Source organism: Pyrus communis, chromosome 13 (genome assembly GCF_963583255.1).
Source record: "Pyrus communis chromosome 13, drPyrComm1.1, whole genome shotgun sequence".
In the NCBI taxonomy this organism is placed as follows: domain Eukaryota; kingdom Viridiplantae; phylum Streptophyta; class Magnoliopsida; order Rosales; family Rosaceae; genus Pyrus; species Pyrus communis.
This window is the reverse complement of record NC_084815.1, coordinates 451,057-470,604: the sequence shown is the minus strand read 5'-3', so window position 1 is coordinate 470,604 and position 19,548 is coordinate 451,057. Positions and strand designations below refer to the sequence as shown.

The window sequence follows — 19,548 nt, the reverse complement described above, 5'->3', positions numbered from 1 at the left end:
TTAAAAAAAAAAAAAAAACACAAAACTTCCGACTCCCACATTCTCTATCACTCTTTTCCTCTCTCCTTCTACTTCAAAAACAAAAATAAAAAAAATTTCTCACACACTTTGTGTGTAATATCCCACATCGCCCAGGGGAGTGATCCTTATATGTATATTCTCATCCCTACCTAGCACGAGACATTTTGGGAGCTCACTGGCTTCGGGTTTCGTAGGAACTCCGAAGTTAAGCGAGAAGGGGGCTAGAGCAATCCCATGATGGGTGACTCACTGGGAAGTTGCTCGTGAGTTCCCAAAAACAAAATTGTGAGGGAATGGTAAGTCCAAAGCGGACAATATCGTGCTACGGTGGTGGAGTTGGGCCCAGGATGTGGTCCCGCCGGGCCGGGATGTGACAATTTGGTATCAGAGCCTAACCCTGGCCGCGTGTGTGCCGACGAGGACGTCGGGCCCCTAAGCGGGATGGATTGTAACATCCCACGTCGTCCAGGGGAGTGATCCTTATATGTATATTCTCATCCATACCTAGCACGAGGCCTTTTGGGAGCTCACTGGCTTCGGGTTCCGTAGGAACTCCGAAGTTAAGGGCCGCGTGTGTGCCGACGAGGACGTCGGGCCCCTAAGCGGGATGGATTGTAACATCCCACATCGTCCAGGGGAGTGATCCTTATATGTATATTCTCATCCATACCTAGCACGAGGCCTTTTGGGAGCTCACTGGCTTCGGGTTCCGTAGGAACTCCGAAGTTAAGTGAGAAGGGGGCTAGAGCAATCCCATGATGGATGACCCACTGGGAAGTTGCTCGTGAGTTCTCAAAAACAAAACCGTGAGGGAATGGTAAGTCCAAAGCGGACAATATCGTGCTACGGTGGTAGAGTCGGGCTCGGGATGTAGTCCCGCCTCGGCCGGGATGTGACATTGTGTGTGTCCATATGCTAGTTTTATATATATCAGCCATCCACATTTATTCGCTTTTTATTTTTAATTATTATGTTAGTTTTAATAGTATGCTTTATTTCCAAGCACACTTATAAGGTATAAAAAAAAAAAAAAATTTGTAAATAGTAATTGTCTTTTAAAACGGGCATACTTGGTAGTGCAATAACTAAATAAAGTTCTATAAAATAAAATAAAATCAGAAATTAAAAAAGTAAAAAGAGAACCCAGATCTAGCAGTGATTTTTGCTATAAATACGGCGAGAGTGAGGCGTTCGAACTCGCTCTGAAAGGGAAGAAGAAGCGAACCCCGAAAGAAAGAACCATTCAAGGCTTCTCTATCCCTCCGAAAGGTACGAGTACCGTTGTTTCGTTTTCTCCCTCCTCCTTCTGTTCTGTCTCTGTGTCTCTCCCTCTCTGCGAGTCCCGTATTGCTTTCTCTCACCAGATTTCCAATTGTTTTTCCATGCCAACGTGATCTAGAACCCTCGTCTCCCGACCCATTTCGCACATTCGTTCCATATTTTCAAAGATTTGATATTTTTCTTCTTGTTTTAGGCTGAGATCTGTACTGTTTAGTGTCCATTTCTGTGATTCTCTGGTGGGTTTGGCTTAAAATTTTGATTTTTTGGATACCCTTTTGGTTTGAATGAATGAACAAATTGGTGGCATTGTGATTTTGGGTTGCAGATCTGAGTGTGTTGCGGTTTTGGAATTCGTTGATCTGTAATTGGGTTTTTGGGTTTTGCAGTAGATCTCTGTTTTTTGAGTGGTTAAGATTTTCTAAAAGGATAAGGACAAAAAAAATTTGGATTTTGTTAAGTGGCTAAAATAAATTCCATTCTTTTAGGATTAGATCTATAAGTGAGAGCATTTCTCTTTGAACTATTGTTATACTTTACTGCGATTTGAAGATGAAATTGCCTGCTTTAAACATTAGGTCTATAAGTACCAAAATTTTGTGTTTAAGGTCGTGCTTTCTCTGATCTATGATTGGATTTGATAAAGATAGTTATTCTCTAAGCTTTTATCGTCTCAAATTTTATGTAATTTCTGTTGTGATTTAGTTACGTAATCCTAAATAATTACACTTTTTGTGAATCTGTTGTGATTTCAAATTTTATGGGGTTTCAATACTTCAATTAAACAGTGTTGTGTTTCTTTTTTGCTTAATTGTGCTTTGTTGAATGATTTGTATGAGTCAACTTTAGATGAATGAGTTTTGAGTTTGAATTCTCCAAAGGCACCTGAATTCAAGTCGAAATATATTGTTATTGGTCATCGTGGATAAATCTCGGTGCTTTTCTGCATACTTTGTTGTTCTAGTTGTTGATTAAGTCAACTAAACTTTGTTGCATCTTGATCTGTTCGAACAGAGAAATGGCGTCTCACATTGTTGGATATCCCCGTATGGGCCCTAAGAGAGAGCTCAAATTTGCTCTTGAATCTTTCTGGGATGGGAAGAGCAGTGCTGAGGACTTGCAGAAGGTGTCTGCTGATCTCAGATCTTCCATCTGGAAGCAGATGACTGATGCCGGGATCAAGCACATTCCCAGCAACACCTTCTCATACTACGATCAGGTGCTCGACACCACCGCATTGCTCGGGGCTGTCCCACCTAGATATGGGTGGAATGGCGGTGAGATAGGATTTGATACATACTTCTCCATGGCCAGAGGAAATGCCTCTGTCCCTGCTATGGAAATGACCAAGTGGTTTGATACCAACTAGTAAGTGGACCCCTTTCAGCATTCTGTGGATTAAAAGTTTCCAAATATTATCAATTGTTATAGTCTTGTACTAACTTTAACTATGTACTAATACAGCCATTTCATTGTCCCTGAGTTGGGCCCTGATGTTAACTTCTCTTATGCTTCTCACAAGGCTGTTGAGGAATACAAGGAGGCTAAGGCGGTATGTATTTGTTTTTATTCTCTGTTTAATTTTTATGTATTATTGATTGAGTTGAATGTTAATTAGAACTGCAAAAGGAGCATCATAGAATTGACATCTTGGGTGTAACATTATTTTACTGAATTAATTTACATGCTCGTGTTTGTATGTTACTGTAGTATTGGTTTTGTGTTTATTTTATCACAGAATTGAAATGCAGAATATACATTTCACCCCGTGCCAATTGAGCTAAAGCTTGTTGGCCACGGTGGTTTTGCTTCACTATATCTATATGTACACTATCTAAAGGGAAATCCTACTTAATGGACCCCACAAGTATGATTCCACAATTTTTTTATTATGTATACACACACGCACGCACACACACATAGGCAGAGAATAACACGGAACACACACATGCATATCTTAGCAATGCTGCAACTTATCTTACTTGCTGATCTTTATTCAAGCAATTACTCTTATGCAGCTTGGAGTGGATACTGTTCCGGTCCTTGTTGGTCCAGTGTCATACTTGTTGCTGTCCAAGCCAGCAAAGGGTGTTGAGAAGACCTTTTCTCTTCTCTCTCTTCTTCCCAAAATTCTTCCCATCTACAAGTAAGATACTTTAGTTTCTTTTTATATATCATATATATGTAATATTTCCTTTTGGTTTTGTTAATTTGAAGTATTCACATTATTGTTCCAACTGTGATTGTTTCTTCAGGGAAGTTGTATCTGAGCTTAAGGCAGCTGGAGCTTCATGGATTCAATTTGATGAGCCTACACTTGTTTTGGATCTTGAATCCGACAAGTTGCAAGCATTCACTGATGCCTACTCTGAACTGGAGTCAACTCTATCTGGCTTGAATGCTCTTATTGAGACCTACTTCGCTGATGTTCCTGCTGCGGCATTCAAGACCCTCACTAGCTTGAAGGGTGTCACCGCATATGGTTTTGATTTGGTCCGTGGTACCAAGACGCTGGATTTGATTAAGAGCGAGTTCCCCAAGGGAAAGTACCTGTTTGCAGGTTTGGTTGATGGAAGGAACATCTGGGCTAATGACCTTTCTGCCTCTCTAAGCACTTTGGAGACCCTTGAAGGCATTGTTGGAAAAGGTATTCAGTTTTTTCTGCAGATTTTTGTGAAGTAATTTTGTTTTTTTTTTCAAACTTGTATATCATCAGTTGTTTGTCCGTGCAGATAAACTTGTCGTCTCCACCTCCAGCTCTCTTCTTCACACTGCTGTTGACCTTGTCAACGAGACCAAGCTCGACCAGGAAATTAAGTCATGGTTGGCTTTTGCTGCCCAGAAAATTGTTGAAGTTAATGCTTTGGCCAAGGCCTTGGCTGGTCACAAGGATGAGGTAAAACCTTTGTTTTTTTTATTCTGTTATGGGTCAGTCATAATGTTGGAGTAGTCAGCAGTTTAACATGAGCAGCATTTTGGAGTAGAGTGTATTCGGTTCAGCATTGGTTTCTTACAGTTTCTATTAGTTTCTTTTTTCTTGTTGTTTGGTATTGTAACATAATAAGAACTCACCCTTTCGGTTTTTGTCATCAGGCATTTTTCTCTGCTAATGCCGCTGCCTTGGCTTCAAGGAAGTCCTCCCCAAGGGTTACCAATGAGGCTGTCCAGAAGGCTGTGAGTGCTCCATTCATGTGCCTTTCAAAGTGACATGTGGCTAAAGTGGTTTTGTAATTTGAGTTGACCTTTTCTTTTTCTTTTCAGGCCGCTGCTTTGAAGGATTCTGACCACCGTCGTGCTACCAATGTTAGTGCTAGACTTGATGCTCAACAGAAGAAGCTTAACCTTCCAATTCTCCCAACCACCACCATTGGATCGTTCCCTCAGACCATTGAACTCAGGAGGGTCCGTCGTGAGTACAAGGCCAAGAAGTGAGTGAAGTTAATTGTTCCTTTGTGTTTGTAAAAAAAATGTGAACCATCACAATTTTATTAATAATGCATGAGTAAACGTGCTGATGGTTCTTTTCACAGGATTTCCGAGGAGGAATATGTCAAGGCCATCAAGGAAGAAATTAACAAGGTTGTTAAACTTCAGGAAGAGCTTGACATTGATGTCCTTGTTCACGGAGAGCCTGAGGTAAGCTTTTATATATAAGAACTCATTTGTCCTTTATACTTGTGCCATCAATTCATTATCGGTTATTCTCATGGCAGAGGAACGATATGGTTGAGTACTTCGGAGAGCAATTGTCTGGCTTTGCCTTTACTGCCAATGGGTGGGTGCAATCATATGGATCTCGATGTGTGAAGCCACCAATCATCTACGGGGACGTGAGCCGCCCCAAGCCTATGACTGTGTTCTGGTCATCTGCTGCTCAGAGCATGACTGCCCGCCCAATGAAGGGTATGCTTACCGGCCCCGTCACCATCCTGAACTGGTCTTTCGTCAGAAATGACCAGCCCAGATTCGAGACCACCTACCAGATTGCTTTGGCCATCAAGGATGAAGTGGAGGACCTTGAGAAGGCCGGTATCAGTGTTATTCAGATCGATGAGGCTGCTTTGAGAGAGGGATTGCCTCTTAGGAAATCGGAACATGCTTTCTACTTGGATTGGGCTGTGCACTCCTTCAGGATCACCAACAGTGGTGTACAGGACACTACCCAGGTATGTTTCCGCTTCAATATTTGCTCTACTCATTATGTTTATTTTTCTTTTCACTAGTGCAATTTTCTTAACTGGTTTTGTTTTTAAACCCGCAGATTCACACTCACATGTGCTACTCCAACTTCAATGACATTATCCACTCAATCATCGACATGGACGCTGATGTGATCACCATCGAGAACTCTCGTTCTGATGAGAAGCTTCTGTCAGTTTTCCGTGAGGGAGTCAAGTATGGTGCTGGAATTGGCCCCGGTGTGTATGACATCCACTCTCCAAGAATACCATCAACCGACGAGATTGCTGACAGGATCAACAAGATGCTTGCGGTGCTGGAGACCAACATCTTGTGGGTGAACCCCGACTGTGGGCTCAAGACCCGCAAGTACACAGAAGTGAAGCCAGCCCTCAGCAACATGGTTGCCGCTGCCAAGCTCCTCCGCACCCAGCTCGCCAGTGCCAAGTGAATGATTTGAGAGGAATGGAGGGTTTAATCAACACTTTCTTTTGCGTTCAAATGGTTGAAAGATCATGGTTTTTTTATTGGATTAATAACTGTGTGAGGATGAAATATTTAGTAGGGTTTTTAATGTGCTCTTGAGGGCATTTTATCTTTTATTTTCTTATATTTTTTGTTTGTTTTTTTCCCTTCTTTTATATTTTGTATTTTTGAGGCAGTGCCTCCTGTTATTTTCAGTCAATGATAAATGAAGAAATGGTCATTTACCAATTTGAACTTCTTTTTCTGTAGGAGACTTATTTAGTATAGATTATTTAACAAAACAATATAAATGCAAAATGTCACATTTTACTAGATTAAATTATAGTATTGCCACCTGCATTATATAGACTTTCTAGAAATAAACCAAAGTAATTTGATCACATTGGTACTTCAACTAAATTTTCTCTTTGATTACAAGTGTTTATTTAAGTGGTGGAAGGATTGAACTCGGAATGCAAAATACGTTGAAGAATCCACTAAAACAATCTACAACTTGCAAAATTCTTTTGTGATTAGTAACCATAAGTGTATTTACATATCACGACATTTTTTATAGTATCACTATGTAACATAGTTGTAAGGTAAAATCTCTCCACCACATGAATTTTTTTTTTTTTTTTCTGAAGCTGTCCAATTTAGTAAGAGGACCAAACATGTAACATTTACACCAAATTTGCGAATTTGTGCGGATTTGTCTCCAAATTAAAATATTTGGTCACTGGAGTATAATAACCATCTGGCATCTCGATGTAACGTTGGTTGTATGTGTTTGTTTTAGTTAATGAAATTCTCCATAGCGTCTGTAAAAAAAAAAATATATATATATAATATTTTAATTACATATATAATTATCACCCCAAAATCCAATTTGAAGGTTCAAGCCCATTGTTTTGCTCTCCATAGTCCATTTTTCTAATTACTTAGAGAAATTGACCAAGTGTTATAAATTGCGAAAAGCCTTTTCAATTTGAGTAATGTGAGATAATGAAATTTCTACTGATTCAACAAACCACACAATAGACTTGCCTTCTTTATCATTTAAAATTGCATAACTACCTTGAATGTGCATGATTTTGTGAATAATTTGACTAAACCACACAATAGATTTACTCAAATAAATTTTGATATTGAACTTGTCATCCACACAATTTAGACTAAACCGTGCAAATTCGAATGGGGCAGACTAAAAAATGAAAACTTTATAAATTTTGATATCATCTCACGACTTATGTGGTTTACCCTATTTTGTTGTGCTTAATCTGATTTCAAATCTCTTGCATCCTTCATAAAATCTTGCTCCACTTAGTTACGAACCTTGGTTACAAAACTCTGCACAACATCTTTTTCCAAATCTGCTGATCGTTGTGCGCGCTTATTTGTATCAACTGTTTGACTTATGGTAGGTATATGGTTTGAATGATTAATTAGCCATGATCTTTGGACAACCAATCACGTAATGGGAATAACAACCTACGGGCATGTAGCTCGACTCCATAGGCTTGAGAATCAGAGTATGCATAAAGAACGAGTGAACAAATGGATTACAAAACGAATAGATTACTCAGTTAACTAAACGGAAGAGACCTTTACAAATTTGTCAAGACAACTACGTAACTTGTAAAGACTACATTATAATTGACTTAATTCTCATGGTAAAATATAAGCTATATTTATAACGACATAAACCTAAAACACCCTAATACGTAAATACCAAAAATAATCTAATACAAAATCAACTCTCGAATTAATTTCTTAAATAAACTAATAGATTCCAACAGATAGTTGTTATGATCGGTTGTTGTTATGGCTTTGTTTTGGGCTAAAAAGGTCTTCGGGCATGCATGGCTCATGTCCATGAACTTGGCAGAGGTTAATAATTTGTTAACTCTCATCTAATTTCCAAATGCCCTCAGTAATACACATTTTCTGACTGCGCCGCCACATAAACGCATTTGGAACAAAAACAAAACATAATTACCTAAAAAGTTTAAAATAAAAAATAAATTTTTTTTATGCTTTGACCAAGTGCTAATTAATAAAGAGAAACTAATTAAAATGGCTTGAAAACTTTAAGTTTTAACGATAAAGACAAAATAAAAGGTATAAAAAATATTATCATGATTGATTTTTTTTAGTGTAAAAATATAATTTTTCATTAAAGTGAATAGTAACGGAAGCTTTTCATTAAAGCTCCCAATTAACAAAGCCGGCATGTCTTTGAATTTGCAAAGAAAAGCATTGATCTTCTTGTTCTCTGCGTGAGACCTTATGATTAGGATTGTTTCACGGGTTGTTTCTCCCTATGGCGTTTTTTGGTGGCCGTTTTGGGTTCTAGGGAAACATAAAATAAAATAGACAATTACAATGGTTGTAACTTATCTTGATGGTTGTCTTATATAAAAATATCTCTCGACTATTGTACGAAGTGACACTTTAGAAAAATTAGTTGATTGTCATGAGATATATGCATAAGATGAATACTATATATTCGACCTTGTATTGGGTTGTTGAATGAGACGATATTAAATTTGTAATAGACTTGTAACCGAGTTGATTAAACATAAGTGAAGAAATAACACTAAGTTATAGTTCTAGATGACAAAAGAATCAAAAGTTAAAAAAAGAATAATACTTGCATTTTCCCCTTTTAGGTTGAGCTCATTCCCCCATTGCAAATTACTTATCTTCGCTGTATCGGAACCGTTCAACTCCTAAATCTCCATTCGAAGATTATCTCTAAAAAAAATCATTAGAAGTGTGAGAATAGAAAATGTGAATAGTGATTTTGGTGTCACCAAGCTTCAACAAAAATATTTGGACAAAAATGTCCCCAAGACAAAAAAACTTCAAAGGCATCCCAAAATAATGCATCAAATAAGGCAAGGGCATTTTTGTCATTTTAATAGTATTTTATTTATTTATTTATTATTTTTTTTTTGTGGTTTGTTTGTTTGTTTGTTTAATTTTATAATTAGTACCTCGCAATAGGCTGCCAATAATGTGATTCAATTTCTCTATTTTTAAACACGTTCAAAACATCTTAAGAGGCGTGTTGCCGATTATAAAAAAGGTCTTCCACACGCGGATAATAATATGATTAAATTAGTTGTCAAATGATTGTTTTTTTTTTTTTTTAACAAACGATATTATCTACAGTAAGGGAGAGGGGGTGGGCTTAGCCTTATAATGTGCTAGCAATAATGTGATTCAATTAGTTGTTTATTAAATATTATTTTCTTTATTTTTAAATACGTTCAAAACATCTTAAAAGATGTGTAAAACCGGTTATAAAAAGATCTTTCGCACACAGATAATAATGTGATTAAATTAGTTGTCAAATGATTGTTTTTTTTTAACAAACGATATTATCTACACTAAGGGGGAGGGGGTGGGCTTAGCCTCACAATGGGCTAGCAATAATGTGATTTAATCAATTGTTTATTAAATATTATTTTCTCTATTTTTAATGTAAATTCTATAAAGACCAATTTTATTATGCGAATTCAGCTGTTTTAATTGGTGTAAGAAGGGCTTTTTCTAGCATGATCTAAGATTATTCATTTACTTCAAATATTTGACTTTTCTTTTGTCAATTTATGCATATAAATACATTTAAAACGTGTAAATCTCGCGTAGCACGCCGTGATTAAAAAAATGCCTTCTGCACACGCATGAGCGCGTGCATGAAGGCTAGTATGCATAAGATGAATACTATATATTCCAGCTTGTATTGGGTTGTTGAATGAGACGATATTCTCATTTCATTTAACTTTTATAAAGAAAAATTTGTAAGAGACTTGTAACCGAGTTGATTAAAAATAAGTGAAGAAATAACACTAAGTTGTAGTTCTAGGTGACAAAAGAATCAAAAGTTAAAAAAAGAATAATACTTGCATTTTCCCCTTTCAGGTTGAGCTCATTCCCTCATTGCAAATTACGTATCTTCACCGTATCAGAACAGTCCAACTCCTAAATCTCCATTTGAACCACAAAAAATCATTAGAAGTGTTTAGTTATCCAATGTATCAAATAAATGGACAGTTCATCATCAATATGCTACTTGACACCTACATCCTTGATTTATTTGGTACAATTGGATGACAAAATTATTTTCTCCTTCAAAAGAAAACTAAGAATTTGGATAGTTCCGATTATGATTTCCACGACAAAGATATGTTATTTGCAAGTGGGAGAATGAGTTCGTCCCCCAAAGGGAAAATACAGTATTATCTTTTTTTTTTTTTTTAAATGTCAACCCAATCCTAATCTGTAACATTCACAATTCGGATTTGGGTTGAGTTCAAGTTGATATATGTTTATATGGGTTCGGGTTTAAGTTTGCCCAACTTAATCGAGTTCAATCTTGTAACATTTTATTTTGCAAGACTTTTTAAAATTTTGAATCAAACAACATCAATACTAGTTAAAATTCAATTTTAGGTATCATCATCCATAAAGTAGTTAAAACAAATAATGTATAGACCATTTCTAATACATGAACCATACGAAGGTGAAATAAAATTAAAAGAAAATATCAAAGTTCTGACTAAATAAAACGTAAATGCAACATTATCATTCATTGTGCAATTACATTATCCAAAACTTACTTGGTTATATAATATGAAGCAGGATGGGTCATATGTGCATGAGAGAATTAGGGCTAGAAATTTGGTTAGGCTTAAGTTGACAGCGACATGCAAGCCATTAACTCGACCCAACAAATAGTCAAGTTGAGATCATGTTGGGTTTAAGCGGATTTTTATTTCATTCTAAAATGCCTAATCGAATTTAAAATCAAATTAAGCATATACGAATTCAGTTGACCTAATCCAAATTGCCCCACAAAAACAAACTACACGCATTATCTTCCCCGCCTTTTCCTTCCGTCCTTTAACCTTAGTAGGGAAAAGGCATAATAAAGCCGACCATGCCGTAACCTATTTTATTAGCACATAGTCTGGTGAGCCGACCAAAGGAGGTCTTCCATATTTTTATCTTTTAAGTCGAGGGTTTCGATGTATATTCAACCATTCAAAATCTTATAAATAGACCAGACACATACATTCTCACACCAGAATACAGATTAGTACACCCAAGTGAGAGCTAATACAAAGATTAATATCTGTATTATCAAATCAATTAGCTCCAATGGCTTCCAACAAATTTGTCACCCTAGTTACCCTTCTTGTGGTCCTTCTTCCTACAATCGCCATGGCAACGGACTATGTCGTCGGAGGTGATAGCGGCTGGAACACTGGTGTTAATTATTCAGCGTGGGTCAAGGACAAAATGTTTCATGTTGGTGACGCACTAGGTAATATACACACAATATATATATATATGCGAGATTCACAATCTAACAAATCATATATAAGTCCGGCAAAAGAACATTATTGTTACCGTACACATAAACAAATGATTAATTTATAACAACGTATCATGCAAATTTGTACGTGCATGCAGTGTTCAAGTACTCGAACCCACCCCACAATGTGTTCAAAGTGAACGGAACTGGGTTCAAGGCTTGTGTTAAACCAACAGGAAATGATCAACCACCACTTACCTCTGGAAACGACAGAATAGAGCTAAAGACTCCGGGAAACAAATGGTACATTTGTGCATCTGCCAATCACTGTGATTTGGGACAGAAGCTTGTTATTACTGTTATGGACACCGCGCCTGCATCTCCTCCATCCTCCGCCGTTCGTGGGATCATCATTTCTGGATACCAAGTCTTCGCCGCCGCTGTCGTCGGAGTCTTCCTTGCTATTGCAGCCTGATGAACATATCGATCGACACATACAATATGCATAAATACACCAAAAGACATGAATAAGTATAACATGTGTGTTGTTCTTATAATTTTAATTTTGTGCGACATACAATAAGAGAATTTAGTTCTGTATTAGAAGCTAGCATGTTGATGCAATTGCTCAATCACAGAGAGTCTGCTCTTCTATCATCATTCCAAATTTATTATTGATTAAAATTTAATAACATTTTTGCATCTGCGCTGGTTAAATTCGTATTGGTGTTACTTGTTTTGGTCTACACATTCGTACGTACTGAACTTCGTGGATAAATCATACTCATCATCTCAAGATTGCCACTGGCCCACTGCTAACACCTACAACGTACTTTTCTCATAGCCTAAATGCTTCAAGGCGGATAATGGGAATCCAGCTCCTATTCGGATTCTTTTTGTGAGGATTCAAAAATTCGTGAATCATATTTGTTTATCGTATATCTTGTGGTCAGAAATTATTTTTAAATATTTTTATTTAAAATTAAACACAAACAATACCACATAAAAATTGACCGCACGATGTACGATGAACAAATACGATTCATGAATCTCCAATATTCTCATCAAAAGGATGCGGAGAGGATCCTGTTGGGAATAATAGTAAGGAAATAAAACAAAATATTCCTCATTTCACAATTATATAATAAAAAATAAATGATCTGATAAATTTAAACGATTACATGATGTAACTTAATGTGCACACTGTAAAGGGCGACCTTGGTATATTAATACCAACGTCATTTTGCATTATTAAATATAACTTTAAGATAATAATGTAACTTTTTGGAGTGCATATTTGAACAATTACGGTATAACCATACCTTAGACTTTATAGGTTAACGTCATATTGCAACACGATAATGATCTGGTGTAAGTGCATAATGTTCTCTAGTAATATCATAAGTTTATATAGTAATAGTACGTCATTCATATAATAATAAACGTTAATATAGTAATAATCTCGTAATTTTTTGTTTTCAACTTAAGCTGCATCATTATTATGTAATCTTGAAATGTAATTTTAAATCATCATAGTCCATCTTAAATAATACCAATACTTTATTTTTGAATAAAGTACCGTAGAATCTCCCAATAAAAAAATTACTCTAACAAGAACAAAACTATTTAACTTTGGTTGACTAAGCCATCAACTCTCCCATAACAAAACTACAAATGGAGAACAACTTAATATCAACCTCTCTAAAAATAAATAAGTTGTCCTCACATTCACGTGAATCGAACAGATGACTACCACCAACCAACTTAATACTAAATACCACTAAACTAACTATAGTTACGTATCTTGCTAGTTATCTGCCAACATAAACATATCGAATTAAAAATTGTAGGTAATGCCACACAATTTTTGTGAAAAATGCAATTTTGGAGTTTACACAAAATGTTTTGTATCCTCGACTAAAAAATATGATAAGACATTTAGAAGCGGTCTTACCATTTATTTATATACATTGGTGTACCATGCATTTATTTATATACATTGGTGTACCATGTAATTTAACAAATGATGTATACAACTAACATTTAATGAGATAAACTCACCAATTAACATGGCATATACCCAACATTTAGCACATCAAATAGTACACTAATGTGGTCTCTCTAATATTTTCCTCATAAAAAGCTTATTTTTGTGACATTTTTGACCCGCATTGTAAGGATCTTAAAATTCCTGCAAGACATTCCGGACATGTTTATGCCGACAAGACTATGTTGAGGCTAAGTTCTTACCCCGCGTAAAGCAACCACAAACCTTAATCATGAGAACTATTCATTGACATATCACTTGAAGCAACCACAATTAAATTCAGCGCCTCTAACCAAGAAAGTATTATGGGTTGGAAGAAGGAGCAACTGAGAAAAACATGATCTCTAATATCCAACGATCGTTGTTAGAAGTTGATCAAGTCAAGAATAAACCAAAACATCATTTTGCAAGCTCATTCGTTTCCTTCTCGAAGACGATACATGTGAAGCATAAATTATAATAAGCCCACCAAATATACTCCTAATGTTAACATAGTATGGTAAGCCGACCGTAATCGATCTTCAAATTTGTCTCTAATTCGAGGCTTTGGATGAACTTTACATCAAAAACTATATTATAAATAGACCCTAAGCATACCTCAATGGTATCATCACTATGTTGTGCTAGGATACCACTAAACTATTGGAAGGAACTCAAGCTAACTCACAGGAAATATATCAAATAGAATGCAAGAATAAAATATAAAAGACACCACGATTTTAACGAGGTTCCTTAACAGTCAGTATAACTGGAGTACGTTCTCGGAGCAGTAGGAGCTCACTCAATAATCCACTATCAACCAAATGAGAGTTTACAAAATATTGACAAGCTCACAATCCAAAAATCTAATACACCCAATAACTCTTACACATCAAAGAAACAACTAGAAAAAGAAATATAATGAATAATTTCTTTTCTATACATATAGCTCAAAGCTACTACAACAACAACTACTTTGATGGATGATTACTAACCAAAGAGAGGAGCTCTTTTTCAAATGGGGGATGCGGCACCCCTTCTGCTCTCTGCATCTGCAATCAGAAAATGCTCTCTTTTCTGCTGCTCTCTCAACTCTCCCTCGGTATCTATTTTCACCAAAGGCAACAAGTGTGAGAGCCAAAACCGAATTCTCTGCTAACAACAAAACCAGCCTTCCTTTTTTTCTACAAACATCATCATGGCCCTTTTTATCTTTTCAACAAACATCACCATTATGATTTTACTTTTGTATTTATTTATTTATTATTTCTTTCTAGCCGAAAGGCATTTGTCACTTGGTCACTAAATCCAATAATCTCCACCTTGGTCAAGTTTCGAAAGCGTCATGACGAGCCAAACCAACATAATTAACAATCAATATAAAAACACTCTCAAATACTAGCAGGAGAACAACTCATGCCAAGCTAAATGCTCCAAAACTCGTACTGCTCAACGTTTTCTTTATATAGGAAAAATGAGTCAAGTTCAAGCAATGAATAAACTTGGCTACACCAACAACCTTAGTCAACATATTAGCGGGGTTGTCTTTAGTTGGAATCTTCTGGAGAATGATCTCTCCTTCACCAACGACTTCACGCATAAAGTGATAACACACACCTATGTGCTTGGTCCTCGTATGATGAACCTGATACTTAGCCAAATAAATGGCACTCTGACTATCACAGTGCACCTCCACCTGCTTCTGATCAATCCCTAAATCTCTAATCAGTCCATGTATCAAAATGGCCTCCTTTATAACTTTAGCAACTGCCATATATTCAGCCTTTGTAGTGGACAAGGCAATAGACGACTGCGAAATAAACCTCCAACAAACTGGCCCTTTAGCCATAGTAAACACATAGCCTGTAGTAGACTTCCTTTTATTTAAATCACCCACATAATCTAAATTAACATAACCAACTGCAAAGTGACCAATACCAGAGTCATCCCTCTCAAAGCATAAACCAACATCTCGAGTACCATGGAGATACCTCAATATCCACTTAGTTGCATCCCAATGCTCTCTTCCAGGATTATGCCTATATCGACCCACCATACCAACTGCATAATTAATATCCGGTCTAGAGCATACCATTGCGTACATCAAACTACCAACCAAATTTTCATATGGTATATTTTTCATTTGTAGCTTCTCTTGATCAAATTTAAGACATTGTATAGAACTCAATTACCATTGGCTCCACATATAGATCTTTTCATTCAAATCACCATGTAGGAAAGCCGTCTTCACATCAAGTTGCACAATCTCAAGATTATATTGTGCAACAAGAGCTAACATAATACGAATTGAGGAGTGCTTCATAATAGGAGAAAAGATTTCATTGTAGTCAATGCCCTCCTTTTGTGCATACCCTTAAGCAACTAATCTTGCTTTGAATCTCACATTGCTTTTCTCATCAACACCTTCCTTCTTGGCATACACCCATTTGCAACTGATAGCTTTCTTATCGTTAGACAATTTAGCTAACTCCCAAGTCTTGTTCTTCAAGAGAGAATTCATCTCATCACCCATGGCATTGCACCACTTCTCATTTTTCTCACTCTCAATGGCTTTCTCAAAATTGGATGGAATCTCATCAATGATAATAGGAAGAGTAAAAGCGGCATAGTCATTATACTGAGTTGGCTTGGTAATATGTCTTTTTCCTCTGTTTTTGGCAATAGACTCTTAAGGTGAAACTTGCTCTTCATCTTGAATGAAATCTTTAAGTTCAACTTCTTCAACATCCTCATGGTCTTCCACTTCTTCACTTGTAGTGGCTTCGACATTAGCGAACATAGGATTTGAAGTACTAAAGGCAAGTTTCTTAAGCTCCACATGTTGGACATCTTTCACATTCTTCTCAGAGTCTCTGAACATACTTTCTTCGTCAAATGTCACATCTTTGCTGATTACAAGTTTCTTCATCCCTGGACACCACAACCTGTAACCTTTGACACCACTACTAAAATCACAAAAGATAGCCTTTTTGGCTCTAGGATCAAGTTTATTTTCAGTTGCATGAAAATAAGCAGGTGAACCAAAAATACGAATATAGTCATAATCAAGAAAAGGTTTTCTAGTCCATACCTCCATTGGTGTCTTACCCTGAACAGTAGTTGAGGGTAATCGATTGATGATGTGACATGCATAAGTAACTGCCTCTACCCAAAACGACTTGCTCAAACCCAACTGAAACAACATGCATCTTACCTTCTTAATCAAGGTTCGATTCAATCTTTATGTAACTCCACAACATAACTCCATTTTGTTGTGGAGTTCCCCGGACACTGAAATGTCTCACAATCCTTTCCTCTTTGCCAACTTTAAAGAAAGGGTTGGATGTGTATTCTCCACTATTATTCGATCGCAAAATTTTTATCTTCCTCCTAGTCTGGTTCTCAACCATTTTTTTCCAACCCAAGAAAATGCTCAACACCTCACTCTTGTGCTTCATTGTGTAAACCCAAGACCTTCTTGAATAATTATCAACAAAGGTCACAAACATATGTCTACCACTCAAAGAGGAAGTCTTTGTAGGACCCTAAACATTTGAATGCACATAATCAAGAATGGCCTTTGTCTGATGTATTGCAGTACCAAACTTCAGTCTAGTTTGCTTCCCCAAGACATAATGCCTAAATCAAGCTCACAAATAGAGAAGGAAATATAATGAATAATTTCTTCTCTATTGATGAACCAATATCTATACTATATATTTTTCCCTTTTATATTTCTTTTCTTGTCTAGTTTAGTTAGAAGTTAGAAGTATTTGTGATACTTTTGCCATATGGTGTTTCTAGGAGCAGCAGGATCGAGTTTGGTGGAAAAGTATGCAAACGGTGGAATTTTTCAATGATTCCCATTGGAGCTGATTCACAAGATATCGAAGATAATCATCTCAAGTTTTCAGCTTAAAATTCCCAACCAATTGTTCCTAGTTTAAGAACGAAAACAGGTCAGTGTGCTGATGGGACAATTTGGACCTCTGAAGGTTGCACGAGAGATAAGTACATAATTAAAGCCTAAATTCGGAAACTTTCTTCTTAGCTTTTAAAGTAGATGTTTCAAGCTTTCTAAGGACATCTCATTCATTGAAATCTAAGGACTTTTGGTATACTAAACGTATGGAGGCAGGGCACGTTCTTTTTGCCCATTTAAATTAGGAAGTCAATTTTAATTGACATTTATTTTGTGTCTCCTGATCTGATCTGGAGTGTGGATGATTGGAGTCTCTTTTAAGTATGCATTAGGGGGATTTAAATAGGTAGGGAGATAATAATAAAGAGGGAGCTGTTTTCAGAGGAGGCGATCAGAGAGCTTAGGAAGAATTCTTGTAAAAAAGGGTTGTTCTTTTTCTTTGATTCTTCATGGATAATTCCGTATTTATTTAGACAAGTATGTATAACTAATTTCCTTTTGCTAGAGTGAGGCCGTGAGCCTTAACATGATTACGTAGATTTCTCTTTTAATTGCTTAAGTGTTGTTACATAATTGCATTGACATTTTCAAAAATCATTGAATTAAACTATCTATGTATCTTGATCTTTGATCACCATTAGGATGCTTAGAAAAGTCATCGGATGCAATTTTGAATAAATATCACATTAAAATTGGTTATGCTTCTTGTGATTGAGGATTGTAATTTCTCCTAAGGTAAATATCATACTTTTAGGGATATCCAAATGTCATGGATAAATTGCATGTTGTGGTATTCGTTTTAGCTTGAATGTCACAAGTAAACTACACAGGGAAAAACCCAACCTTCAAAGCATGTGTGTTTTCAATTACTTAAGCAATTGGAAGATCTACGTAGGAGTGTTGTTGGTAAAGGTTGAACTCTAGTGCCTTGTCATTCTAATTTTCTTCAGTTATTTTTTTTTTATCTTGTGTTGCTACATTTACTTGTTTTGTTTAATTGGATCACTATTTCTATAAGCTAATTCCCATTTTAGATATTTGTTGAAGTCACGTACAGTAGGTTTTAGTTTTCTCAATAGTGTAGTTCTTAGAGTTAACTAAGTTAAATATTCCAAAACTTGTAAATTGTTTATACTAGTCCTTGAGGAGATCGACCTTGCTTGAGCCATTCTATACTACAAAAACTTGTTCTCTTGCAAGAATTTTCTATGGTTGAACCTTTCTTTTACTGGTGGTAAAATTTCTATCAAGAAATTGGCGCCGTTGCCGGAGACTGCGCCATCAGTTCTCGAGGTTTTGTGTTTATTTTGCTTATGCTTATGATTATGTCTTATTTTTTATTAGTTGTTATTTTTTATATAAAAAAAAGACAGAAATTTGTTGTTTAGTCAGTTTCATTATAAATTTTATCTTTTATTTTTATTTTTATTGTGGCATAATATTTTGGTTGTTTGTTCAGGTTATAGGTAGTATATGGTGATTGGAACAATGTCCAAGAATCAAGTTCTTGCTCCTTATGACCCTGAACCAGAGAGAACTGCAAGGAAGTTAGCTAGAGAAAGATATTTAGCACAAGATTCCAACCCTTGTGATATTTTTCTTAGGGAGCTGTTTCGTGATCATGAGAGCAGCACATCTATGTTCCAACCTTTAGCCCCAGTTGCAAACATGGCCATAGCCTTACCTGCAGTAGATCAACCTTTAAGGAATTCATTGGCAGCGAGAATCAATGCAGTGCATGGGCTGCCAAACAGTGACCCCAACATGCATTTGACTGATTTTATTGAGGCACGTGACAACACCATAATCAGAGGTTTCTCTCCTGAAGCTATCAAGTTACGCTTGTTCCCCTTTTCTTTGAAGGACAAAGCCAAGGCGTGGCTGCATTATCTCCCTGCCAATAGCATTACATTATGGACAGAATTGCAAGAAATATTTCTCAGTAAGTTTTTTCCCTCTTCCAAGACTCTTGCACTCAAGAAAGAGATATTGGCTTTTGCTCAAAAGCCAAACAAGTCTTAACATGAAGCTTGGGAACGGTATAATGAGATGTACATAAAATGTCCTCACGCTGGGTTTGATTTTGACTTTCAAGTGAACATCTTTTATGATGGTCTCAAAGCCACCACCAAGAGTCAAGTGAATGCATCTGCTTGAGGGTCACTAATGTCGAAATCAGCAAGGGAAGCATTTGAGTTATATGATATGACGGCGTCTGAATCCCAGCAATGGACAGAAGAACAAACACAAAAGAGGGGAGTTTTGGAGATTTCTCAGAGTTCTCCTAATGTTTCTGCTCAAATTGCTAAACTGGAGAAGAATTTCAATGCC

The 19,548-nt window shown here is 36.5% G+C and overlaps 2 protein-coding genes across 3 annotated transcripts; both read left to right on the top strand.

Annotated features, from left to right (window-relative positions):
• Positions 1-1,152: 1,152 nt before the first annotated feature.
• LOC137712952 (5-methyltetrahydropteroyltriglutamate--homocysteine methyltransferase) lies at positions 1,153-6,192 on the top strand. Of its 2 annotated transcripts, none has more exons than XM_068452162.1 (11): positions 1,153-1,290; positions 2,314-2,667; positions 2,764-2,851; positions 3,318-3,445; positions 3,555-3,946; positions 4,032-4,195; positions 4,393-4,473; positions 4,561-4,727; positions 4,830-4,935; positions 5,013-5,465; positions 5,561-6,192. In XM_068452162.1, the coding sequence occupies exons 2-11, from the start codon at positions 2,318-2,320 to the stop codon at positions 5,927-5,929; spliced, it is 2,298 nt and encodes a 765-aa protein (XP_068308263.1). In that variant the 5' UTR covers positions 1,153-1,290; positions 2,314-2,317; the 3' UTR covers positions 5,930-6,192. The 2 variants fall into 2 exon arrangements, with proteins under 2 accessions (XP_068308263.1, XP_068308261.1); XM_068452160.1 differs by lacking the exon at positions 1,153-1,290 and adding an exon at positions 1,887-1,907.
• Positions 6,193-11,175: 4,983 nt separating this feature from the next.
• On the top strand, positions 11,176-11,744 carry LOC137713277 (blue copper protein 1b-like). The gene is made up of 2 exons (XM_068452567.1): positions 11,176-11,278; positions 11,428-11,744. The coding sequence occupies exons 1-2, from the start codon at positions 11,176-11,178 to the stop codon at positions 11,742-11,744; spliced, it is 420 nt and encodes a 139-aa protein (XP_068308668.1).
• The last annotated feature ends 7,804 nt before the right edge of the window (positions 11,745-19,548 follow it).